The sequence below is a fragment of the Astyanax mexicanus genome, chromosome 1 (genome assembly GCF_023375975.1).
Source record: "Astyanax mexicanus isolate ESR-SI-001 chromosome 1, AstMex3_surface, whole genome shotgun sequence".
In the NCBI taxonomy this organism is placed as follows: domain Eukaryota; kingdom Metazoa; phylum Chordata; class Actinopteri; order Characiformes; family Acestrorhamphidae; genus Astyanax; species Astyanax mexicanus.
Window position 1 is genome coordinate 97,333,328 of NC_064408.1, and position 27,520 is coordinate 97,360,847.

Here is a 27,520-nt window from a genome sequence, read left to right on the forward strand (position 1 = left end):
GGGAAAATGCTCTCAGTTACGTTGGTTAACTCAATATTACACAACAAAGTAACAAAATAACAGTGAATCCTTTATCAAATTTAAAGCACAGATTACTGACAGATAAGCCCTTCAAACACTGAGCAACACTGTCATGGTTGCTTAAGACTCACAAATTTAACAAAATGAAAAAACTTGAGTGAGATAAACATTTACTGAAAATGAGACCTGTCTTGTTTAAACAGTCTAGCAGGCTTGGGGGACACTAAGTGAGTTGGAAGAATAGAAACTGTGGCTAATGCGAGCTTGGCTTAAACTACGGCTTATTTTGGAACTGCTTGCCGAACAGTGGAATTTAAGGTAAAAGTGAAAACTCAGAGCGAAAATGCTACGGCTAACTTGTTTGCTAAACGTAAGTAAGATATAAATATACTAAAAATGAGACTTGTTTAACTACTTTAGCAGGCTCTAGGAACATTGAGTAAAAGAAAAACACTGTTCATTAAAGGCGTTAATTAAAGTCCTCCCATATTTTTGACAACTTGGGTCATACAGTTTTCTCTCTGCTAGTGCTAACATTATCCTCTGCTGTAACCGCCTCTGCAATTTTTCAAACGGCTCTTTCAGAGTTCGACACGTGTGCTTCACACGGCAATAGCACTGGTTCCCTTCTTTTTTTTAAAGCGGTCAGCATCCAGCTTAATGCTGTGTTACTTTTAACGACAATGGTTGGTTTAATGTCCCTCATTAGGGATAGCCACTGCACTTATGTGTATAATAATGCAGACCCAACAAATCGATTATTAAATTAGTCAACTTTATTAATAATTGATTTTGATCAATTGGTTGCTGCATCCCTAAAATAAATACATTTTGATACAGTTAAACAAGTAATGGCTAAAAATGTAACTTACATTAATGATTTTGTGTTCTTATTATAAAGCCAGACACACACATAGCACTTGGTACCATTGCACAGCACATGTTAAAATACAATAAAATACAAATTCAATTTGTTGTTGTATTTTTACATTCATACTAGATAATAAGTCTGGATGAGTCTACAAATAATTATCACAGTGTTTAACCTTAAAAGCTCTGCGGTTAGGCTTCCATGTTTCACTTTCACTTAAGGAAGCTGTTTGCTTGTCCAGATGTCCAGATGTATATGACAATAAGAAGGTGCTCCTCTTGTAACATCAGTATTTGTTTTAGGGTTTAAGGTGTTTGTTAGGGTCCTTTATAACTTTTAACTAAGGTGCTCTCTCTGAACACCAACATTAAGAAAAAAACTGACCCATAATGACACACACATACAGAAACACGGCAATGTTAATACTATTCTTTTAGTCACTCTTCTCAGAGGGAGGCAAAAAAACATTAGAGGTCACACTAATAACAAGAATGTTTTCGCAGTTAAAAAAAATAATAGAATCACTTAAAGGATCCTGCAGTCTTTTACATGGTGTGATCATTTTACGATGAATGGACCAATAGAAATAGTCCAAAACTGATGTGGAACATAGTCTTATCACATTAAGAACTTTTTCTTCTTCTTCAGAGACAGTGACGTTCTGTAACCTGACAAAACCTACCTTGTAGAAAATCCATCTGACGAGAATGGCAATTACAGACCAGATTAGAGCTATTCCCATTGGACCTTGCGGACACAGCGGATCATAGTCTTTCGGTCCGTTTGAGTGTGAGTGTTACTGTCGATGTACGTGTGTACTTGTGTGTGTGTGTGTGTATGGGTGAGAGAGATTCTGGGCAGCCAAAACTGAGCTCAAGGCCCAGACAGTGTGCGCACTGAGCTTAGTGCAGCTGTCTTAGCAGTGCTGCCGTCACCTGACCCTACAATCATGGGATAGGCGCCATGGACGGACACAGACATACACAAACCAGCTGCCCATGATAGCCCTGAACGCCTCTCGTACTCTCCGACTGTCCCACGCTCTTACGTGCATGCATACTCACTCTCACTCACACTCACACACACACACACACGCACACGCACACGCACACACACACACACACACACACACACACACACACACACACAAACACACACACACACACACACAGAGTCTTATAAACTATCTTTGTGGGGATTTTCACTGACAGTATTACTACCATTAAACACTGTAAGGCCTACATACAGAGAAGAAAACACATGAAAAAGCCTAGAAACTACCTAGCATCAATAAAATGCTTTAATTTTTGTAAAAATAACTAACTAAATAAAAATAATGTCAACCCTGCATACACCTAAAATAATCTTCCATTAAGAAACTAACATTATTCTTTTTAATCTTTTAGCTTTTTTGTGCTTTGTTTTTAGTGAATGTCTTTTTTACAGACTGTAAATATCCTCACAATTTCAAAAATGTGCTATCATGGAAAGATTTTGTACTCAGAAAGAGATAAATGCATGCGTACACTCACACACACACACACACACTCTACAACCCCCCCCAACCCCCCACCTCGCCTAGCGACAGCCAACCACATCAGCAGCCCCATTGACGCACGCAGTGGGAGGGGTTGGTAGAGAAAGAGCACGCTAGAGTCTCCTTATCAGCACAGCTCAAGTGCATACTGTACACTCTATTTACTAAATAAAAGACTGCCGGCACTTCAACTACTTCATAATGAAAAATTGGGCTCAAGAACATGGAGCATATTTATTTTTCATTTACCCTTCTGCAACCTCAGCGACCAACCGCTTTCGATACAATCCAGGTCCACTGCAGCAGGGCTTTCCACTATAGTTCCTTAAATATCACAGTTTCAAAGAGAAATTTACCAAATTCTGAAAAGAAAACAGCACCTTTTGATATGTTTGCTGTAAACAACATCATTCAGAGGGAGCTGCCATGAACTGCTCCTCTGGATACAATGTACAGAGACTTACTGAGGCAGAACTACTCACAATAGTGGTGAACTGAACCAGATCCAGTATTATTGTTTAATACCTCTGAAAGTTACATCCTAGAAAATAACATTATATGTAAAGTTACAAATGCACTTAAATCTGACAGATATAGTTTTATGACAAACTTTCTAATATGGGGGGGGGGGGGGGGAGAAAAAGAAAATACAATTACACTGTTTCCAAATGTATATTACAATTGTGAACGTTGTTATCGCAATGTGTTATATTCTATTCACACCTCATAGCCATCGCTGACCAAGAATAATAAGGCTTTGCCACATTGTTTTCTCTAATACCCCGTTAGCTTAGCATTAAAGATAAAGCTGCTTATACTGGAGAAAAACCTGATTCTGCTCAAAATGGTAGTCATATTTCTTGTTGCATGTTTTTTTATTTTATTTCTTTTGTAAAAAAAAAAAGCCTGATTATTAAAAGCCTATTATTAATTTGTTATTACTAGGAGAACATCCAAATCATTAAACCAGGTTACGTTTTTACCAAGCTTTACACCCTTGGCAAACCAATTGGTCTTCCGTGTTTCTTATCCTTTTCAAGGTAAGACGTTTTGTGCAGTTTGAAAAGCTTCACTGATCACCACAATTGTACAAAAGTAGTAACTTATCTTACCTTAATACCTTAGATAAATGTAGCCTGTCAGGCCGTTTGGCACCCACAATCTCAGAAATCACAAATCCTGCCTATTCTGGTTTCTGTGAACATGACCACAAGCTGCTGGCCCATACCAGCATGATTCTATGCACTGCACTGCAGTTGGCTTATTAGATAACTACAGAAATATGTATGTGTACAAATGTTTCTCTTAAAGTGGTTAGAAAAAACACTCTAAATGAAATTACAGGGCAACAACACATTCCTTACTCATACATTAATAATAAGTAATTCTCACTGAATTATAACCGAAGGTTTAACAAGCACTCACAAAATAATGAATTACATGTTTCAAGACTATTTCATACTTGCTAAACAATTCTAATCTACCATAAAAACAACTTGTCTCTGTGGACTCATTTTCACTTCTGATACAATGTCTGCTGATTGCTGTCTAAAAAGATACAAGTTCAAAACCAGTTGTTTTAGCCTTGGCCTTGTAAAACAGACTCATTTTAAAAACAGGTGTGCAACTAACCCACAGACCAAATTAGGTCCCTGGCAACTCTGACATCACCACACATATCTGTGGAGGAGCATTTCCACAAATAGCCCCACAGTAAGTTAACCAAGCATGGCTCTGAACACCACAGCGCGAGCCCACGACACAGAAAACTTCTCGCTGCTTCCAAAGGCCCACAAGGCCAGTTGTGCATACAGTTGATTCATTTTATGTACAAGGTTCACGTTAACACTGCTCTGACAGTTACTATCTGGAAATAATCATTTTCTACACCCACCTACTACTACCACCACCACCACCACCGCTGCTGACCATGCCATACGTGTTCATCTCTGACTGAAAAAAGGTTACATGCTCAACCACATGCTTAAAAAACGCACACAGTTGAGGCAAACAAAGGTGGGAGTCCTGTACTTTGAGGACATGCACAATACACTTTAGTTGCAAGAAGCCTCATTAAAAGTATTTATGTAGAGTAACACTCAACAAAGAATTTGCTAAAGAATATACAGTTCTGGAATAATTTTCAAACCCAGGAAATAAATTGGACACATTGTCTAAACTGAAATAAATAAGATTTAGTAGACTAAATAAAAAATTAGACTTCTAAGAGTCGTAACTGAACTAAATAATTGAGAGGGTCAACGATTAACACCATTAACGCATTGTTGCATCAAGTCTAGCATGTTAGCTTGTGGCTAAAAGCTGTTGAAATGTGGTAAGTTTTACAGAAAATTTATGTAGCCTTTTATTTTAGTTTGTTTAGATGCATTCTAGTCTAAACAAGTTCATAAAATACTATAGCTTTCCACACTAACGAGCACGTGTGGAGCATGTGTGTAGTAAAAAGTGCAAAAGTGTACAGTGAAAAAGAAAAGAGTGGACATTTATGGGGAGACTTGAAGTTTCCAGCCCATTTACAGAGCAAAAACTTCTTCAGACTCATCTATATTTAGGCTATGTCTGCATAAACTCGTATTTTACACATTGTGATTAAAAACTATAAAACAGTCATTGAAAAAGACACAATACATATTTGAACACTGGTCCTGTTTGTCCACCTTTGCCTAATCTGCCACGTAACTGTACACTTGACCAAAAACACAAATCACAAGTGTGTACTTTGGAAAAGGGTGCTAGTGCACACAGGTGCAGATTCCCAAAGTCGGACTCAGAAAGCATGAGTATGAAGTGCTGCTGAGCACTTCCAGACCTGTGCCAAGCAAAATCCCTGACAACGGTCAACAGAACAGCCTCACAACACCCTTCCATTAGAGTCACGTCATCAGTCACAAGCCATCCCAGGAGTTTCACCTCTCTCTGCAAGCTACTCGATAAGTCTCGGACACATGCCTGCTGGTCATTAGCAGCACTGTGGAAGGAGACCAGCCACAGCTGTGGTCGAAAGAGGACGTCACCGGTCAGCGCTCGCTGCTTTAGGAGCCCCTGGCTGAGAATCAAATGGATGAGGATTCTGTGCCCAGCACAGTCCATTAGAGCAGAAACCTTAATCATCAAAGCACTCCTCAGCGAATGAGTAAGCTGTTTAAAATAAGCCCTATGCCTGTCACAAGGATCACACTACTTATTACAGCTATAAAGTAGGCCTCAGCGCCAGAGTCCAGCCACAAGACTGGATTAACAGCTGTACAGTGCCAAGATTGTGACTTTCCTAGTAAACTCCTAAACAGAGGTCAGGTAGTTGTCTTAAGACTTATTAGTGTCATCAGAGAAGATATAAACATGATTGACATACATAAACGGGATATGATTGGTCAATTTATTTGTAACTAAATATTTGTATACATTTATGTTTCTATAGAAATTACTCCATACAACATGTATCTAAATTGTAAAGCTTGGACACTTAGGTAAGAGTTAAGACGAGAGTTTAAAACATTTCCGAAATACAAAAACTTAAATGAATGAACTTTTTATTTATTTTAGAAAAGCTAAGCATGGTGTACTTTTCCTAAGGAAAGTCCAAGTTTAAAGATTCTGACTTCTTTAATACCTTTATTAATTATCAAAAGAATTGGCTAATTACTACAGTAAATGAAAAGGAAAGCCCTAGACTTAAACCAACTTTCGAGACTGCACTTTTGCCAATGTGTCACCAGTGTGCTCTTCAAAGTAAGATGAATTTACATTAAGCAGCTCGGCAAAAAGGATAGCACTATCCTGCTAAGGTCATGTCAGGCGGGTCACATCCCTTCCTTTAAGAAAGTTCCTGCTGCTTTTTCCCCCGCTTAGACCGATAACGGACAGTTTATCAGCAGTTCTAACTTGTTTCTTCCTCATGTCTAATTGTAGGCATGCTAAAAAGGGAAAGTGTTCCTGACAATACCGGCAAACAAAAGAGGAAGCCAGACTGATTCCCATTCATTCTTATCCCTAAGTCGCAGAGATTAAAGTGACAGTGCTCGGCGTGGCCTCATAAATTCAGAGCTTCCTCATGAGTTATAACACTGCGCTGCGAGATGCTGAACAACGGGAGCAAGCATTCTTGTAAGTGCCTAAGCGTAACCTAAATAAACTCACATTTTTATACCAAACACAATTTAGAATATGCAAGCAATTAGTGGGCTTGTATAACATTACTGTCTAGAGAGACACTACTCGAGAGGAACGGCATGGCAGGTTAATGCCAAAACACACTCTACTACTAACATCAGAACTGTCAAACCTTTTTGAAAACTTCTCTAAAGAAATATCCTGGGACTTCTGTATTACGCAACGAGACATCCGACAGATACACTGCAGTCCTAACAGCCATGTAATTAATCGCTTGTCACGTCCTGCAGCCATCGCAAAGCAAGCCTTAGGCCAAATAAACCAGACTCTGCCAATCTAGCAATGAAAAATTCTGGCAGATACAACAACTGGTTCTTCCAAGCCCATGTCATCTGAAAGATTTCTGAATTCTGTGCGTAATTACATACCATAATCGTCCAACTTAAACAACTTGGCTATAACAATAAATATTGGTCAGACTGTCTTGGGTTTTACTGAAGAAAGGTTACATGACTTAAGCCTATAGGTCAGTAAAATCAGCTTATCTTTTTAAATAACAAATAAATCTTATCAGTGAGATAATCGGTCAATAAAATTGTGGTGATATTGCAGAACCATGAGCCAGGATCTGGGCAGATCGAGGCATATGATAATTGATTGGGTATCATCTTTTTTTACCCCAATTCAAATGTTAACCACAGTGATCTGAGTGCCCTCAATGTGGACATTACTGACCAACTGGCAGTCCTGAGGGGAGTTCTCAGAAGGAAATGTGTATTTAGCCTGCAGTCACTATAAAACTAAATAACTCCATAATGCCTCATTATATATAAACTGTTAGTAAAAATAAAGTGATTTTCTAAACTGTTTTATATATGAAACGATCGACTGTTACTTAGCATTTACAGACTCAAATCAGACCAGGGAACAAAATAATCAGATTGGCACATCCCTGCATATTTCCACAAACTGGCTTAGTATCAATCAGATGTGATTGATCATTAAATAATGTTTCTTTAACCAGTTCTACGTTCTTCTAGAACAAGATCATGTGTCAAAGGATAACTGTATATCCCTCTAATTTGTGGTACAACAGGGTTTTTAATATGATATGTTAAATTACATCTGATGGTTAAATTTCCACTTTCTAAAGAAACATGTAGTTAGTCCTTAAGTATTGTTAAGGTCCACAATATACCCTAAATAAAGTTGTATTAGCTAAGCTACAAGTTAAAATTACCTTCTGTTCTACTTCTGTTTTTAAAATAATTTAAAACAAGACAACTCTGCCAAATCTGCCCCAAAGTTACTGTATATTCAGATCATTAGCTGAACAGACATGTTATGGGGAAGCTCATGAAGGAAATAGCATGCTAACTCTAAAATACATCTAATTATGCAGAAGTTAAGTAAAACTTTAAAGAAAGCATCTTTAAAAGCCAATGGAACTCTAGTAGGTGTGCATTTTTTTATATAGACATCTTATTATCTTACATTTCAGCAACTATGTATATTTTCAATATACATTTAAAATTATAACTTTATCATCTGTTACTGAATGAGGGAACTGAAGCAGAAGGTATTTTGCTAAAATATAGAAGGTTGTAGGTGATAGTTACATGAGTAAAATAGTCAACAGATAATCACAATGTCATCAGTCTCTGTATGATTATTATGTCAAGTGCGAACATTTTTTAGGCTCAAAGATCATTTAAGGTCATGGAAAACCCCCAGTCACACGTTAGATGGAGTGCTGCCGTCAAGCTCCACCAGGAACAGATGTCCTCCCCTGACCCTGAGTAACCTTTTTTTTTTTTTATAAAAAGTGCACAAAAAAAAAAAAAAAAAAAAAAGGAAAACAAGGAAAACTACTGACCTGTACAAGTCTTTAAAACTAAATTCATATTTAAACGAGCTAGTTCTTATAATAAAACACATTATGTACAGTATTACCAAAAAATAAAGCATAATACAGACATTAAAACTTAGGCAAGAGTATAGTGCATTTTGAATTCGATACAAAAAACAGTACTAAATTAAACGTCACGATCAACTTAATGCTCAGAATGTGGAAATGACCATAAAAATGTATTTATAAATATTAATTATAGCCCCTTCAATATCGCCTACTGTTTTAAAACCCATTAACGTGTGAATGACACCGAATATCAACTTTGTATTAACATTTTTTTTTGCTTCTCTTTGTTAAGGATATTTAAACAAGTTATATTCCTATGTCAAAATATTCTTATTATTAGAAAGGGAGCAACTGCATTAATATACTATAATATTATTGTCATATCAAAGGCATAAAATGACAAGAATATAATGATAATAGCACTTAGTACTTTTAATATTAATATTTTTGCGACAATATGTTGTCCAAACAAAAAAGGTTTTTCATGACAGATCAACATCTAATCCGCTGCCACTTTATTTCTTATTTATTTATATTATTTATAAACTTGTAAAAATTAAAATTAAGCAAAGCTTAAAAGTAAAAAAAAATAGCATACATTGTTCACCCTCCAATAGCCAACAAAAAGAAACGGCAGAGTTGACTGAGGAAAATGATCTAACTGTCTAGTTATTTATAAATTATATTACAGCATGCTTTCCTGAGAACATCACAGGTTTTGTGCAAGCCTGGTCTTTGTTGTAACTTATAAAGGTGTCTTTAAATAATACATTATTTGCAAAGTGAATTGATAAAATGCCAGTCAAATTTATTGTGAATCTTTACAAATTGTCAAAGAAATTCAAATGGATAAAAAAAGAAACACCACCAGAGAGATGAGTATATCAGCATGTTACGTGCAAGTGAGTAAGCTTTAACCTTACAGAGGCTGCAGTGCACACACACACACACACACACACACACACACACACACACACACACACACACACACACACACACACACACACACACACACACACACACACACACACACACACACACACACACACACACACAGACACACGCGCGCAACAACTTGTGAAACACTGAACAGCTCCTTCAGCATTCTTACCACATCCTGAAACTACGTCAATCCAACAACTCTGCATGAAAACCTTATCGCCTCAGTTAAGATAAACAAAGTCAAAAAGAACACCCTCCTCACTCACTGTACCCACATCACCAAACACAGCCCATCCAGCCTGCAACTCCACACCTCTGACTGACAATAGTGATAAATGTATGAAATGTCAAAAATTAGCCAAACAAATACCTTGATTGTAATCTGGTTCTGGGCGATACTGTGGCAGAAACTGTGGCAGTGGCTATATGGCATCTAGCACCATGACACAGAGGCTGCTTTTCCTCCCCAAAAAAGCACACTGTGTTACAATAGTAATTAAAAATTTATTAGTTATTCAAAATACTTTTAATATTTACATACTAACTTACAAATGTAATGCCAAGTAAAATTAAAACCATAGGAGTAGTCTACCCCCCCATTGTTTCAATTCGTACCCACAATATCTAGCACCCCCTGCACACTCTGTTTCAAGTAGGTCACATGAGGCCAACCAACCAACACAAACAAACAAGAAAGCAAACAAATAAACACAAGACAAAAATGTGTCATTAGGCTTGGGGTGCCCAAACCTTTGAGTAAAATACAAAACATCAAAATCAACCCTACATGTATTTTTAATACAGATATTTTAACCAAATATATAAATGATGCAACTATTATCCTGCAACAAGAATCTAAAAGCTACTGCACACTGAGTGAAACCACACTGTGTACCAAGTAGTACCAAAAGAGCATTCTATGAAATAATAAACATTGACCTCAAGCTAATTTTACACTCTTCTCAACAAGACTGAACAGAATGAGCAATGTCCACCATACTCCCCTTGTGCTAAATTTCCAAGTCATATGTAACCAACTCATATGCATCCTGAAATGTATTTATGCAAATCTCAGAGCGGTGACACAAGTCTTAATACTATTAAAAGTCATTTAGAATGTATTTAAACTAAATACATCACACCATTATCTCCTTGCAGTCCGACAGTCCAAAGGATAAAGATAGAGGCTAAAGCTAAAGACTGACTTATCACAATCATAAAGTAAGAAGCCTCAAAAGCAAACAAAGCAGATAGCATGGAAATTACACAAACAGCAGTGTTTTTTCTGATCCTCTGGGGAGATAAATCCATGATTATATATTCATCTCTGAGGGTGTCTTGTGATTTGTGGCATCAGTATGTTAGCAGCAGATCCTTTAAATCTTGTCCAGTACATTGTGGTGAAGTCACCACGATCACATCAATGATTCTTGGTGCTAGATTACTATTTGTATTTCCTTGCCAACTTTGGTAGATACTGACTAGGAATGTAAAGAAAACAGATACTTGGGTACCAAGTCAAATGCAAAATTCAACAGGCATTACAGAACTTTTATTACAATAGTTTAATGTAGCTTGCTGAGTTAAAAAAGGATGTACAAATTCATATATATATATATATATATATATAATATATATATATATATAATATATATATATATATATATATATATATATATATATATATATATATATATATATATGTGAATTTGCAGCAAGTCTCATTTTTCTTTGAGCCATTTTGTGGATCTCTGTGTACATGAAATAATTTCTATTCGCTATCTGGTCTCTGGGGATAAGCGGTTCAAGCATTTGCCAGAATCCATACTGAACTGAAAACTGAATCAGCACGAGGAGGATGCTGAGAAGGAGAGAGGTGTTAAAAGTATAGCTAGTTTTTTATATGCAAAGAAAATACGATAACTGACAGGAGGCAAGGAGACTGAACATGGCAGTGGCTAATTTTTATGCATGGATGAGGTTCCCATCTGCCCTGTGAAAAAGTGTGGATTCAAACAAATGCTTGAACAGTTCAACCCCAGATACCAGCTACCAAGATGGAATCAGTTAGTGTATGCAAAGATTTCCAAAATCTACAACTACAAATTTGCTCATTTTTATAGCTTGTTCTAAAAATCTAACACTTTACTATCTAAACAACAGACATCTCTAGTACTGACTTCTGCATGCTGCAACACCTCTCAAGACCTGCCGCTTTGGAGATTGCTGTTCATTATAGCCTACCACATTGTGCCACTGTAATAACATCTAACATTACTCTTTTAATTATTCTCGTCACTCAAGAGGTTTTAATGTAATGATTGAAACTTTCCCTTAATCTTAAACACATCTTCATACCTGTAAAATAATTCACATTCAGAACTTTACAGAACAAAGAACATCTGTTTAACATGCTATAATTTTTACACACATACTCTACAATGTCTTATATGCTTCATGTGTTAGCCAAGCAGAAATGTCTAAATATTACAAATGTTTTTTTTAACTTTAAGTTTTACTTGGTTTTATTGTATACAATACAGTGAGGTAACAGCAAATAAAGACTTTGTTACAAACAAAATTTCTTATATTTCTAAAAGGGTTGTTTAGCAAAAAGGTCAATTAGCATAATTGACCACTGACCCAGGATGCTGTATATATCATATACACTAGGACTAGGCTAGCTAGGCTAAAACTACCAACAAACACAGTACTTGTACTTCTCTGCATATCTGAAGAAGACAGACATATTTTAAGCTGCAAATCCAATTGAAGAACCAATATTATTTTATTTCAACAGTCCAATTATGAAAAGCTATGCTTATTTGCTTACTAGCTTTATGAGTAAGAAATGGACAGCAAAGCCAGAGAAAAAAGTAACAAGAATAGAACACCTCCCTGTTCCCTGTTTCTGGCCCTGCTATCTTATGAAAACTCTTTTTGTTCTTGTAAGCAGTGTTTGACAAAGATACCCAGTTCTTAACCAAAAAAGCAGACGTCATATAGCAAACATGTCCTGACTGCATCTGGGGCGAGTGATAAATCACGATAACTTGGTTTTTCACCAAACAACTTCATTAATCAGCAACACAGTGTTCCATGCTGTTTAACCCTGATTGTACATTTCTCCACATATCTACTGTTTGTGAAATTAGTTCAATTTCACACTCCCTCCTAAACTCTTTTTGGTGTCTCATTTACAAAATATCTTACATGCAAAACTGCACTATAAACATAAGTTCAGGAACTGTTACAAATACTTGTCTTCAGTACTTGTTGCAGTTGTTAAGCTACAACTGTACAACCAATATTTAGGAGTGGTAAGCAATAAGATGTAGCAATGTGTAGTATTTTCAAATTGAGGGGATTCATTTTATAACATTTTGATACCATTAAAAACAACAAATTGTACAGTGGATTAGTTCCATTGCAATTAATTGTGGTACCACTGATACACAAAATAAGTTTATTCATTTGTAAAAGTAAAAAAATTCCAAATATTTAAATTACAGAACTTTTTTTTTAAAGAGAGAAACTTCTAGAAAAGAAACTTTACCAAGAATTTTAAAGTATAACCAGACATACCACATTTACAGAAATGGATCTTGCAATTTGTTTAGCTCCAATATATTTAAATTTCTTCTTTATGAGCAAATGAGTGTAACCCTTTGATATTAACCAGTTCAAAGGAGAAGTTTATAAACCAAAACGTATTGGATTAAAATAAATATAAATATAAAAATAAAAACATATATTTGGATATTGGGATGAAATTGTACACTTTCCTGTGGGACACCAAACACATTCCAGAAAATATTATACATATTGCCCACAAGTACGCCAGAGTTAAGTAGTTCTGCACAATCATGGAAAAAAAACTGAAGTTGCATATTTTTTTTTATTTCTAATAAAAAAGTTTATTAAGTAAGTTGCATATGACATTCCACGTAACACTACACATCCTGTGATGGATTATTGCACATGTGCACACTGCAATTACAATGCTAAAATAATAAATATTCTGAAGCTCTATTATCAGTCATTTTGATATTGTGTTGTTGCCATATCATATAAACAAAAATACAGACTCAAACCCCTTTGTTTGGATATTTTACTCTGAAGCCTACATTTGCCCTTCCTCTACTGGGGAAACATACTGCCGAACACCCCCCACTTGTAAGGTGACCAGTTCTTTCACAAAAATGTGCCTGTTTAAGAAAAAAGGAGTGGGAGAAAAAGGGTTGAGGGAGGACAGAGTGATAGTAGCAGAGAAGCGTAAAGAATGTGGGAGAGAAAGAGAGAGAGAGGTGGCCATCTGTGATGTTGGCAGCTAGCCAAACCACTGCCCTAAAGCCCAAGCACATGTTTAACTGTCTCCCTCTGCAACGGTAGCCTACCTCAGCCCTCACAGCAGCATGGAGCAACCACACACACACACACACACACACACACACACACACACACAGTTTCTTGTGCTTTATGGCTGTGCACACACTCACCACTGCAACAGTCACTCACGTTTTATGACTGCGAAGACATGGAAACACAATGTTTACAAAAAAGATAATTGCTCCACACAGCTTGCAAAATAGACACTGTAGCCTTGGCTTAGCCTTGCTCAGATCTAAGCTTTTTTTTTTGCTTGTTTTTTTGCAGCACCAGTTAAGATTTGGTTACACTTGATGTCAGATATAAACATGCATACATGTTAGTGTTATCTTTCTGAAATACTTCTGTACAAAACTACATTCAAAACACCCTGCAAAATACAGAGCCTCTGGTACAAGCTAGCTTCACTAAGCCTTAAACAAACTCATCTGAGTTTAAAATCGGGCGACTGTTGCTCATATGCATGTTTTGCCATATACCTTTGTTAGAACAATTAAATCAGAATTAACTGCAGACTAAATGCTAATTTTTGCATAAATATTGATACAGATTAAAACAAAAGACATCTCCATAAACTCTGTGTCCATTGGCCGATATTTATGAAACGTCTCAAAGTAAGAATGCTGATTTATCACCAGTTCTATGAATTCTACCATACATACAGCTGATAAGAGGGGGTCTTAGATCTGTATTTTTACTCTGAGATGCTTGAGAAAAATTAAATGAGCATTAGTAAAGAGAGCAAAAGTGAACAGTGAGCAGAGAAAAAGACAGCTTATGAGGTTTCAACCCTGTTTAAAGAGCAGAGACTGCAAAATGCATCAGAGTCACAGTTCCACCACACCGAAAATATTGTATTTTGCATTAATAGGCCTTAATAATGGTCCTAGTGGTGTTTTTGTCTATAAAACATTACAATAATAATAACAAATAATCCTAAACCCAAATGTTGAACTGATTAATGAACCTGACCAGATTTAGCTCGAAACTGAGTTTCTACAGTGCCTAAAACCCTCAGTAACCTGCCAGAGTCACTGGAAACTAATTCACCAATTCCAACAATCTTGTCTTGTCATGTTGTTCTAATCTAACTGGTGGCTTTGAAGGCCAGTCACAGTGCACTGCCCACGAAAACAGGGCCTCTAATGTGACCTCAGAAAGGGCCCCTTTGCCACAACAGAACTACCGCACATGCATCATTTCCATATGGTGGGAGCACAAAGGCCTGGACGAGCCTGGACTTGGACTGAGGGCCGGAGAGTCACTCTGGGTTTACCCCACATTCCACTCACAGATGAAATTCCAGCTAAAAGCCAGGGAAAGCCTTGGATGCATTCCCATTTACAGTCCTGGCTTAGTGGGCCAGAAAGCACCATGTCTGTCATTTGGCATGTAGTGTCAGTGCTCTAGGAGCATGAGTGCCAAATAGTAGAAAGGTTCTTGCTTTTGACATCTTAATATGAGAGCGTCTTGATGGAGTAAAATACTCATACCTCCTACACTTCGACTGTGCTCATGTGTCACAGTCTCAAAAGCCTAACCAACTACTTTTAAAGTCTATAAAAGCTACTATACATAAACTTGAATTACCAAGAAGTAAAATTATTAAATTTGATCCTTCAAACACTTCTGGAGGTGTTTAGAGATGCATTTAAGCCACGTTATTATTGCATCATAAAACACATCTTTCTCTCAAAGTTACATTTGACAACCGAAACTCAAGTACAAAACACCAGTAATAACAGCTCTACGAACTGCAATCAAGGTACTAATCACATAAAGTAACCAGGTTTACATGAGGTCTTGTTTTGCTTGAATGAAGAAATGGGTAGAAGATATTGAAGAATGTAATTTTAACATACCATTTTATTGTAATAAGTGACACACAAGAACAAGCTGTACGAGTAGTATCTGACTATAAAACTGAATAAATACTAGTCCATATCTACAGCACTGATTATATTAAATATTTACTTTATATTAAATATTTAATATTTACAAATTGAACACAACTAATTTTACACTTTTTGTAAAGTAAATGTTGGTCACTGCTCTGTGTACAGATGATATTCGTTATAGGCTTAGAAAAGCAGATTGTGTAGCGTAATACTAACAGTAATACTACCAACCCTTTACATGCAGGATGTAAAAAAAAAAAAAAAAGCCTCAAACTAAACTTTATAAGCTATATATTGAAACTATATTGTATCAACCAGCATGCACAAAAACACTCAACAGAACAATAAATAACCGTTTTGATTAATGAAGAAAAAAGAGAATGTGTGTAGCAGACAAAGCATTATCTTGTCCCACAACCACCACTGTAAAGAATTCGGTAAGGAGTCTGTAAATTTCTCTACAATTACACATGTAACACCAAATCAAATCTTAATTTGGATACACATCTGAACAAAAGCAGAGATGTTGAAATGTACCTTAAGGGTATTGCAAAACTACAGAATGTTAGGCTTCATTCTGACATTAAACCTCAGAACACAAGTTCATCGGAGGTTCATTCAATGCTTCAGTGCCCTCACACAAACAGTTGCTTAATAACATGACTTCAGCTTCTTTATAGCTATTTTTCAACAGAGCATAAAAGTTTTCACAGAAAAATGAAAAATTATTTTAACCATAAGATAATGAACCATAAGATAACATGAACAAAATTAAACAGCAGTTGACCTCAAAGAAAGTTAGACAAATACAAGCTTGTAGAGGAAACTGTTCTGAGAGTGTTAATCTTAATTAACAATAAATTATGAATTCCTCAGATTTCTCAATATTTGCATAATCCAAGTTAGACATTGGTCTGGGCTAATGGTGGGCGATATGGTCCTTAAATAATATTAAAAATTTTCATGGTACTTTCACGATAAAGATTCTCTTGACGATATGACAAAACATTGATTTAAAAAATATTTCAAGAATGCACTACTGCAACAAATTGAAAATTACATTTTATTATTGCACCTAAGTGAGATATTAAAAAATACAAGAACGTTATGATTTGTAACACAAGTATCATGATCCAGAATATCATGATACTAATAATGCACTCCATATATCTCCATATACATAGGATTGAAGTAAAATGATACTGGAAATATATAATCTGTCTCTAGTAGATATATAATGGGAAATGAGGACAGTGTGATATTTTTTTTTTCTTTTGCTAAAAACTGAAAAAATTGTGATAATTAGGGGTGGGTAATATGCCACGATATTTCAAAGAACAATATTAGTCTAGGAAATTACGCAAAAACACCAGTGAACAAACACAGATTTCTAATTGTATTTACATATGAGAATAAAATAGTTCTAAATGTGAACAAGTCTAAAGTTTTTGACTTACAGCACCCTGCCTGTTTAAAAATGTGTTTAAAAAGCTTGTAAGAAATGTTGAAAAAAATATCTCACTAATCATGTAGTTTACTTTATTTTATAGCATTCTGTGACAATGCTTTTACATGCTTCAAACTTGGGTCTGGTTCATACCACCACCATGAACATGAATCAGAGTATGCAAAGTTTCTCCAAAGCTAAAAAGTATTTCACACTTTCAAACCACTCTGAAGCAGCATTGTTAACAATTTAACCAAATAGTCAAGTAGGAAAATCTATATAATTCACCTTCAAACCAACAGGGTCTGACAAATACAGTACACAGTACAGTAAGCGCAGTGCAGTTCAGTAGTACCTAATGGTTAGACTGGTCACATGTCTGCCATCTGTGCTGAGGAAATTCTGTTCCTCTCCTGACAGCAAACAACAACCTGCAAGCCTGCGAGAACACTTTCCAAACACAGGTGCCTCGTGCTGTGGGACACAGGCATTTAACTAAATCTCTAATACAGAAGATTTATACACTGACAAATCCACATTAACAGACCATGAAGAAAGCACCTGGGTCTCTAAATCCAAGTCATTTCTGCTACTAAAAGCCTATAAGCAAATACTATAAGGACTTTCTGCAAGAGAGCATGGAGAGAAATGACAAACCAGAAAAAACACACTCATTCTCTCACTCCCTCACTCACTCAATCACTCACACAGACACACATAGACACTTACACAGAGTGATGATGGCTTTACCTGCGCCAGCTGTCTTGGGTCTGGGGCACCAAAAAGAGAGGAGCTGGAGCTGAAACTGATGGCTCCCCTCCGGCTGAGGACATGCTTGGGAACCGGCCTGTCTAAAGGCAAAACCGGTAACTGATAACATACTTCCATTGAACACTATCAGCGCTGGATCCGGATCAGAAGTTTAAATGAAAGGGGAAAAAAGTAATAAATCAGTTAAAAAGGAGGAGAAATAGGAGGAGGAGGAATGGCATGGAACTTCCCAACGTCGTCCTGTTTCGAAAACCGGATTTTTTTTTCTTAAATACAAAGAAAAAAAAAAGAAAAAAGGAGAAACGAGATGTTCAAGACAAGTACTTCATTTTTTTGTTCGGGTGAGCGTGAAAGTCGCACGGCTTCTGTTCGTGTGGGTTCCCCGTTGTCGTCCCGCTCTCCATATTTTTTTCTCTCCTCCGCTCGGGGGTCGTCTATCGCTCTGTGGCTCTTTCTCGCTCTCTCGGGCTCACCAGGCTCGGGCCCCTTTCCTCCTTTTCTCACACGGCGGCTCGGGGCCTGCGGACGACGGGGAGGAGAAGGAGGAGAAGAAGGAGGAGGAGGCCTGTGTCTTTTTGATATCTTTTTTAAAAAAACGCTTCCTCATTTTTTACCCCCTCTTTCTTTCTCTGTGTTTTTTTTCTTGCTGTTTTCTTTCTCTCTTTCTAACTCTCCCCCCTCTCTCTCTTTTTCTCTCCTCTCAGCCGTGCTGCTTCATCGTGAAATGGCTCCTCGGCGTGTCAACAAACACAAAAGGCATGAGAGCACCGCACTGCACTTCACTTCATCGGCAGCAGCAGCACCACCAGAAGAAGCACCAGAAGCAGCAGCAGCAGCGATGCTTGAACGAGAATTAACCTAGCTAGGTTAACTAAGCTGGTTAGCTAGCTTAACCTAAAGCTAACAAAAATTACGAAGTGGCGTTAGCTTAACGTCAAGCTGATAACACAACAAAAACAAACCTAGAACCAGATCCGAACCGAGCTCACGAACACGACGGTTGTATGCTTTTCTCCCCCCCTTTTTTGTGTCTCTTTCCTTTTTCAACCTAACTAGCTACACTTCACGCCACAGGTCTGCAGTGCTCGTTCATTCAGTTCATTCAGTCCTTTCCCTCCTCCTCCTCTCTTCTCTTCGTCTTTTTCCTCTGCTTGTCTTTCTTTCCTCAATGCAGGCACGACGAGCTGCCGTACACCACCCCGCACCCAAGCTCACTCGATGCAGCAGCAGCACAGCGGCAGCGGTGGCGGCGGCAGTGCGCTGAGCAGGCGGCGGCAGCAGCAGCAGAGACGGCGTTGGTGGTGGTGGTGGGGGCTGGAGGGAAACAAAAGCACCGTGTGCCTCGGCCCAGGCACATACTGGCCGCCTCCAAAGAGAAATGAATGAAGGAAAACAAAAGCGCGGAGAAAAACCTCAGGCTAGCCAACTTAAGCTTTTCTCCCCAAAAAGAAAATAATAAATAAATAAACAACACTGCAAACACCGCTTCAGCACCTCGCCACAGATGGAGCTGTTGCCTGGAAGCGCAAATACAGCGAAAACCCAGCTCTGCTCCGCTCCAGCCAATAGCGACGCAGCTCTCCGCGCAAAGCCGCCTCTGATTGGACGAGGACGGTGAAGGGTTCTGCTGCGCGCCACCTCATTGGGCGGCTTCCGAGGGGCGATTCCAAGGCTTGATTTATGCTTTGAGTCTTTCAGCGACTGCATGGCTCTCCATGAGGGTATTCCACCACAACGGGGTTTGCCCTGCAGCCCGTCTGCATCACCGCCTGTGATTACCTTTCCTGCATGAGTCATCCGTGCTAGGTCGTGAGCAGCGAGCCTCACTTAACTGTAATACGTTTCATGCGAGGCTGTATAAAAATCCATGACCTGCCAGGTTCTTTGTTTTCACAGCTTAAAACGCGCAGGCCTTGAGCCCACCACTAACACCCACCAACGCATTCTGTCCAGGAGCATCCACAGACAGCTTCAAACCCAAAAGAACCCATAGTAACCCTGTAAAATCTGTGTAAAGTTACTTACAGCACTCCTTAGTGACACACACTGAAAATCCTGAGAGCATCACTACAGGACAATGAGTGAATCTGTGTTCGTTCATCTCATCTTGTTTACAGAAAGCAATAGAGCTGGGTTAATTCTGGAGACAAAACAAGCACCTTTTAAAAGTGTATTATTTGCTTCTACAGGTCTGTTCCAACCATTTACCCATTCAAAAGCTTAAATTAATGTTTTATGCTCCATAGAACAACTTTTGACCTGATTTCTAAAACAAATGTCAATAATAGGTAGGTAATTGTCATTTATGCACTGTCATATATCTCTTGAAAGCAGTGCTTCAGCAGGTATGTTCTTTTAATTGTCCATTGCAGAGCAGAAACCATTTAGCATTTTAGTTAGCCAAACACAGTGTGCTTCAGTACCAGCATCCTTCCCAAAAGTTCTGTGACCAAACATGGAGTAAAATCTGAATAAATACTGACAATGTTACAAAGTTTAATAACTGAAGACAGATTTGAGTCCATAAGGACTACAGAATTGATGCAAGCTGGTTAAAATAAATGTCCTCAACTTGGCAACCCATGTGAGCTTCATGTCTGGGGAGAAGGAAATGGAGCAGAGAGTTCCCTAGCTTTCTCGAAGTGTATTTAAATGTGACTGTATTAGACATTTTCCACACTTGGTGCTATTTAGTACACATTTTTTCTTTAATGGGCATCCACTACTAAAATGACTGCAGCACTGTAAAGCATTGCAACAGAATAGGATTCCCTGGAGCAGCTGCACAAATGCATCAGCTAGATAGATGTTAGACTCCCCTACACTGGAGTGATAAACCACTGAATATCTTTGATATTAAGTTGGAGAGGTCCAGAGATCATCACCCAAAATCAGAATCTGACCTTGTTAATGATAAACACAATAAACCGCTTTGCAATTTCTGTCACTGGGGGTTCTGTGTTTTACATTCAGTGTTTTGTCTGATTCTTTTTCCTGTAAAGCTGCTTTGTGAGAACATCAGTTGTAAAAAGCGCTATACAAATAAATTTGATTTGATTTGATATATCTATTTGGGAATCTTGCCAGAAGTATAGAGCATATTTTTGTACCAATACCCTTGATTTCAGATGAAATCAACTTTGTACATACAGTATACCCAAACATGAGTTGGCCACCAAAAAATAGCTGTAATCATATTAGCAAGGCATGCGTTTCAGGATGGATGTTAACAGACTGCATGCATTAGGCCTGCAGAGCTTATAACATTAAATCTGGCTTTGTGACATCTGGAGGCTTGCGTGCATCAGCTTTGAAATCACAGCTGAAGCCACATTTTTGATCTTTGGCATTATTGGCTGGATTTCATAAAGCCAAATCCTGAATGGCTGCATTGCTACACAGTCCTACTATTCTCACAGAACAAAAAAAAAGGGCACAATACTGAAAGGTATAATAGTGTGAACCTCCAGAAGTTTGATCAACTTTATCTAGGGGGCCATGGCTGTAGTATATTTAAAGGCCCATATAAAATATGTCCAAATATTCCACCCTGATTTATGGTGTTTTTTGGTGCCACACCAACCACCTCTAGCCCCACCCATCCTTGCTTAAGTTGGGGTGTTTGAGTCCAGACTGAGAGTACATACATAGCAGCCAATTAGATGAACAAAGATGGCATAAGCTTTCAATGGATTGACAAGTCAGAATTGGGACCCAATAATGCAACCCAATAATTGTAGGAAAGGCTGTACAGCACAGTGTCTCTCAGAAGTAAAGCCACCGCAGGTCTATCGCCTCTGTTGACATGCTGCAATATAATGTGTAGCTCAGCCAATAGTTAGCCAGTAAGAAGTAGAATAATGCCAGGGATCAGGAATGTTAGAGATAATTTAAAAAACGGGAACCCCTCCAGTCTTGCACACCTAAGCTAGCACATTTAAACAAGGGGCACAAATGTAACCTGTAGGTTTATATACTTGATACATTTGCAAGTTGGCCTATAGAACAAGTTTGTTTACACTGATGCAATGCTTATAATACAATGCTTAAATGCTACTTCAACTCAACACTTTGTGGAGGGGTCATTTCAGGTTCTAGTTAGAACTTGCCATTAGTCATGTTTCTTATAATGGACTGTTTGTACATTTTGACATATTAATTACAAGCAGACATTAGTGCAGCTATTGTTTGAGCACTCAAGTTGAATTTCATCTCAAGTTTCTTCATGGTTGGTTTATTGTTAAAGAATAAATTGAGCACACTATGCAGCTCTTTAATCTTCCCAACTTCCAGCAATGATATTGAATGAACAATACCCACTAACGTATTGTGTGCTCTTTGTGTGCCCAACAAATGCTCTGTGCACATAGTTACACTTCCCTTACAATATAACAATATAACAATGCCTTATTGTCCCATCTGGGATCTACGGTTAATTTGCCTTAACAAATTCATCTCCGTCGGGCCAGCCTGTGCTTTGAGCGCTCTTAAATGGAGCAGAAATGAGATATAGCTTCAGAACGTTTTAAGGTGAATTGCAGGAGACCGAGGGGACAATGTGCCATGGCAACAGTCAGGCTGTATGCCAGCAGTGGGTACAATGACTCCCTCCCACCTCCTCCCCAACAGCTTGGGAAGGAGGTGGGATGCAATTCAGCACAACCCAGCCCCCCTGCCATGCAATCCTAAGCCTTTTCCAGGCAACCTGGCAAAACAGTGCCAGGTCAATTTCACTCTGCCATAGAGCAAATCCTTAACCAGAACAAAGTTCAAAACAAATCAAACTATGCATACAATGTAAAACTAAAGTAAACATTTTTGCATAATAAAACTACTATAATCAATAAGTGTTATAAAACAAATTGAGCTAGAGTATATAAGGCTTAGAGATTTTACAGTAATCCCTTAACGATGAAACCCCATATGACTGAAACCTAAAATGGAACTGTCTTTCATTTCTGTGTTTTATTAATTTTACTTTTTTTACTTTTACTTTAAGGAACTTGTTTAATTTATGGAATCATTGAATTACACACAGAGTGCAGTTATCTCACAGTTACAATTTAACAAAGATAAAGTAGAGAATGCTAGATATATACTTAAGCAGTAATACGCGAGAAGGAGTATTATAATGTGTAAAATTGGTATGGTCATAGATCAGCACAGCATTGACAATATTACACGTTATAGCACAAACCTCAAGTGTATTATTGGGATTATACCACAGTTCCATTATTGCTGTTTATTGAAAGATTTTGAGTTAAAGAAGATGAAAAAATACGATCTGTTTGGTTATAAACACTCCGTGATTTAAAATAGTCCCATTGCTGCTTCATGTGGAAGAGTAATACATGGGGCTTAGGTTACAGTGCTTTACCGGCTGATAATAGAACGCCTCTCAGCCAATCACATTACAGGGTTGGAACTAACTGTGGTATAATATACTTATAATATACAGTTCTCTGTGTAATAAAAATAAGATTTTTAGCATTCCATGTCATATAGTAGTATCACTATTTGTTATGCCTCTCTTATGCCATTTCTTATCAAAATATGAGCGTTTTGGTCATATTGCCCAACTCTACAGCAGTGATGTGCTTATCACAAAGAAGGAGGAAAAAAAAACAATTATTACACAAAGAATTTTAGGTCAATATTCCCGCTTTAAACATGTCCAACTCTATGGCTTATTTATCAAAACATTTAAGTTGCCTGATGAGCCTGAAAAAATCAATGATACATGCTATTTTGATTTTCACTTTCAAAAAAACAGCTGGTTTTGAAGGCAATTATTTTCTGATGTCACAGACACACACATTTGCATAGCTTGCACCAATGTAGCTCCTCCCACTCCCGCTTAAGTGGCCTGCTTTTTATAAGGGGCACAATGCAGGTTTAGCCCAACAGAAATCATTTATACGTGTCATTCTTGTATCAAGATAATTAACACAGTCATGTGAACACTGATGATGGATAATTAAATCATTATATTTTAAATGAATTATTTTACATATACATGAAACAATATAATACAAACATCTTTAATATACCTCTGGTAATAATTATAAAGTGATAAATAGATAAAGAAAAGTGTAGGATATGGGCCCTTTAAGGCAGCCCACTGGTAACATTGTGATGATGATCAACGTCATCTGCTACAGTCTCCATGTGCTGCTGCTCATTTGGGATTTCTCTCATTTCCCAGGCAGGAGGAAACCATTTATTAATGATTTGTTTCTGAAGCAGTGTTTGCTGTACGCACTCGTCCTCTGAAAGACATGCTTTGCGAGATCAGTCCCCTGACGGGCTCTGAGGGGAATCTGACTGCGATGAGAGGAGCTAGGCAGCACACCTGCTAATTCCCCCCCGAGACAGCGAGTATCCACTTGCAATTCGACCTGCACTACGTGCTAGTCATCAGGAGACCATAAACACAGGGAGGAGTGCCGGCATAATTGATAGTGCTTGTTTTACGTCAGCAGTGGCACCGGGCCCAATCCCAATTCAGCCCCTATTCACTTCCCTCCGCTGCGTCCATTTAGGGGAATCTACAATTATAGGGGTCATCAAAAGCTCTTATATAAGTAGAAATTTAATACATTTAATAAACACATTATTTCCTTCATCAGCACATTACTGTGTGCTGCTCAGGCTTATACAATAGGCTTTATCCTAAATGTGCTGTTGGTCTACTCCCTGAAATAATACACTGCAGAGCACCCCTGCCTGTTGGACCTTTCCAACTTGAAATGAGTAGTGGCTGGATGAGAGGCACTTATGCTGAATGTGAGCAGAAAAGTTGAACACAAGAGGTCCTTTAATACAATGAAATCATTTTTACTCGTATAAAATGCTAATAAGTGAGAAGAAATGCATGTCCCTTTGTTTGTGCTGTTGCTTGATCTATTTCTCTATTTTTATTTCTATTTTATTTAATCTCGAAAACATTGTATAGCTGTGACGTGTTTGATGTAAATATAAATGTTTGCAAATAATGTTGGACGCTGTTATTCAATACACAGGCCATGAGTAGGCTGAATAAAAGCAGAACTGCATTTAAAATGCAAAAGAGGGGTTTCTCTGGTCCTGTTGGAGTAATCTGTGTTATTAGGTGCCATCTAGTGGTTAAACCGGCTAAACACATATTACTCATTTCTGCAAGGTGAACAAAACCAAACACAAAACAGTCACCATGTGGTTGTTGGTAGAATCGAGAGAAAATATTGAACTTTAATCTTAATCAATCAGTATTAATTATTTGATTTTCTTTTTATTGAAAAGGTAGATGATTTCAGAAAGGACCCATGTCATAAATTATATACAGCTCTGGAAAAAATAAGAGACAACTTGAAAAAGATGAGTTACTTTGATTTTACCAAATTAAAAACCTCTAGAATATAATCGAGAAGATGATGGATAATCACAAGCCATCAAACCAAGCTGAACTGCTTGAATTTTTGCACCAGGAGTGGAATAAAGTTATCCAAATGCAGTGTGTAAGACTGGTGGGGGAGAACATGCCAAGATGCATGAAACTGTGATTAAAAACCAGGGTTATTCCTCCAAATATTGAGTTCTGAACTCTTAAAGCTTTATGAATATGAATTTATGAATATAAAAGTGGTAGCTGTCAGCAACCAGTTTACTGATGTAACATGTAGCAGTCCTACTACATGCTCTGCAGCCCGGTGTCCCTCCACCGAAGGCGTTGCGCTCTCCTCGTTCACTTCTGTCACTGAGAACGAGACACTGGCTCTCCTAACACGTAGCCGTCCTTCTACGTGTCCGCTTGACCCAATTCCCTCAAACTTACTACAAACCATCGCACCTGCAATCATTCCGGCTATCACTCACACCATCAATGCCTCTTTAACTTCTGGTGTTTTCCCAACTGCTTTCAAACAAGCACATGTGACACCACTGCTTAAAAAGCCTTCTCTCAACCCCGCCCAGGTTGATAACTACAGACCGGTCTCACTACTACCCTTCTCTCTAAAACACTCGAGAGAGCAGTTTTAAATCAGGTCTCTGGCTTCCTCTCCCAGAATGACCTCCTGGACCAGAACCAATCTGGATTCAAAAAAGGACACTCTACCGAGACGGCTCTGTTGTCTGTGACTGAAGCGTCGAAAACTGCTAGAGCTGCAGGCCAGTCCTCAGCTCATTCTGCTGGACCTCTCGGCCGCCTTCGACACGGTCAACCACGACTTCCTCCTAACTATACTTTCAAACATGGGGATCTCAGACAATGTGCTGTCATGGTTTAGATCATACCTCACTGGGCGCTCGTTTAAGGTGTTGTGGCAAGGACAGCTGTCCTCAGCCCACTCCCTATCCACTGGGGTTCCCCAGGGTTCGGTACTGGGTCCCCTTCTCTTCTCAATATACACTGCCTCTCTTGGTCAGGTTATCCACTCACATGGCTTTTCCTACCATTGCTTTGCTGATGACACCCAGCTATACCTGTCATTCTCACCTGAAGATAACTCAATCTCTGCACGGATATCGTCGTGTCTCTCTGACATATCCTCTTGGATGAAGGAGCATCACCTTCAATTAAATCTCTCAAAGACTGAACTTCTGGTCATACCAGCAAAACCATCTTTTCAACACAACCTCTCTATAAGTATCGACTCTCTCTCTCTCTCTCACCGACAAAGGATGCTAGGAACCTGGGTGTTATGGTTGATGACCAGCTCTCCTTCACGCACCATGTGGCCTCGGTTGCTCGATCCTGCCGCTTCGCGCTTTATAACATCAGGAAAATTAGACAGTTTCTGACGCAACAGGCCACCCAACTCCTGGTACAAGCAGTCGTCATCTCACGCCTCGACTACTGCAATGCCCTGCTAACTGGCCTACCGGCCTGCGTAGTAAAACCACTCCAAATGATCCAGAATGCAGCAGCACGTCTGGTCTTCAACCAACCAAAACGGGCTCATGTCACCCCGCTGCTCATTGAGCTCCACTGGCTACCAGTTGATACTCGCATCAAATTCATAACTCTTACAATCGCCTACAAGGTGATGACAGAACAGGCTCCTTCTTACCTGCACTCACTCCTGAAGGCTTACGCTACCTCCCGGCCGCTGCGCTCCTCCAATGAACGTCGCCTCGCTTTGCCAAACACTCACACAAAGCAATCCAGACTGTTCTCATACAGAGTTCCCCAATGGTGGAACAAACTACCTTCCACTACCAGATCAGGAGAATCTCTCGCTATCTTTAAGAAACTCCTGAAGACAGAGCTCTTCAAAGAGCACTTACTCTCCTAACACCTCTAACACACTAACTACTTCTAACCCCATTTCCTTCTTCCCCTCCTTCACTTCTCTATCCCTTTATTTCCCTTCGACCTCCTTTAAGCCCTTTTAAAAATGGGTTATCTAAATTCCTATTACTTTTGTACTTCATTATTGTAAGTCGCTTTGGACAAAAGCGTCTGCCAAATGAAATGTAATGTAATGTAATGTAAAACTTGTTTTCTTAGCAATTTTTGAGAGGTCTGAAAGCTCTGCATTTTTTTGTTATCTCAGTCATTTCTCATTTTCTGAAATTATTTTTTTCCCATGTTATAGATTAAAACAACAATGTT

At 38.3% G+C, this 27,520-nt stretch overlaps 1 protein-coding gene across 12 annotated transcripts in view; it reads right to left on the reverse strand.

Annotated features, from left to right (window-relative positions):
- The window catches only part of pde7a (phosphodiesterase 7A), a 54,248-nt gene that overhangs the window by 20,006 nt on the left and 6,722 nt on the right, over positions 1–27,520 (reverse strand). For 3 of the 12 annotated variants that reach the window (XM_022682168.2, XM_007248933.4, XM_007248931.4), the window contains exon 1: positions 17,905–19,437. The exons of 3 other annotated variants lie outside the window; for them this stretch is intronic. In XM_022682168.2, coding sequence (XP_022537889.1) covers positions 17,905–18,042 — 138 coding nt within the window. In that variant the 5' untranslated portion in view covers positions 18,043–19,437. Of the gene's footprint in view, positions 1–1,574; positions 1,739–17,883; positions 19,438–27,520 lie in introns of those variants that run through there. 6 more of the 12 variants (XM_022682157.2, XM_007248932.4, XM_007248930.4 and 3 more) reach the window with 3 other exon arrangements.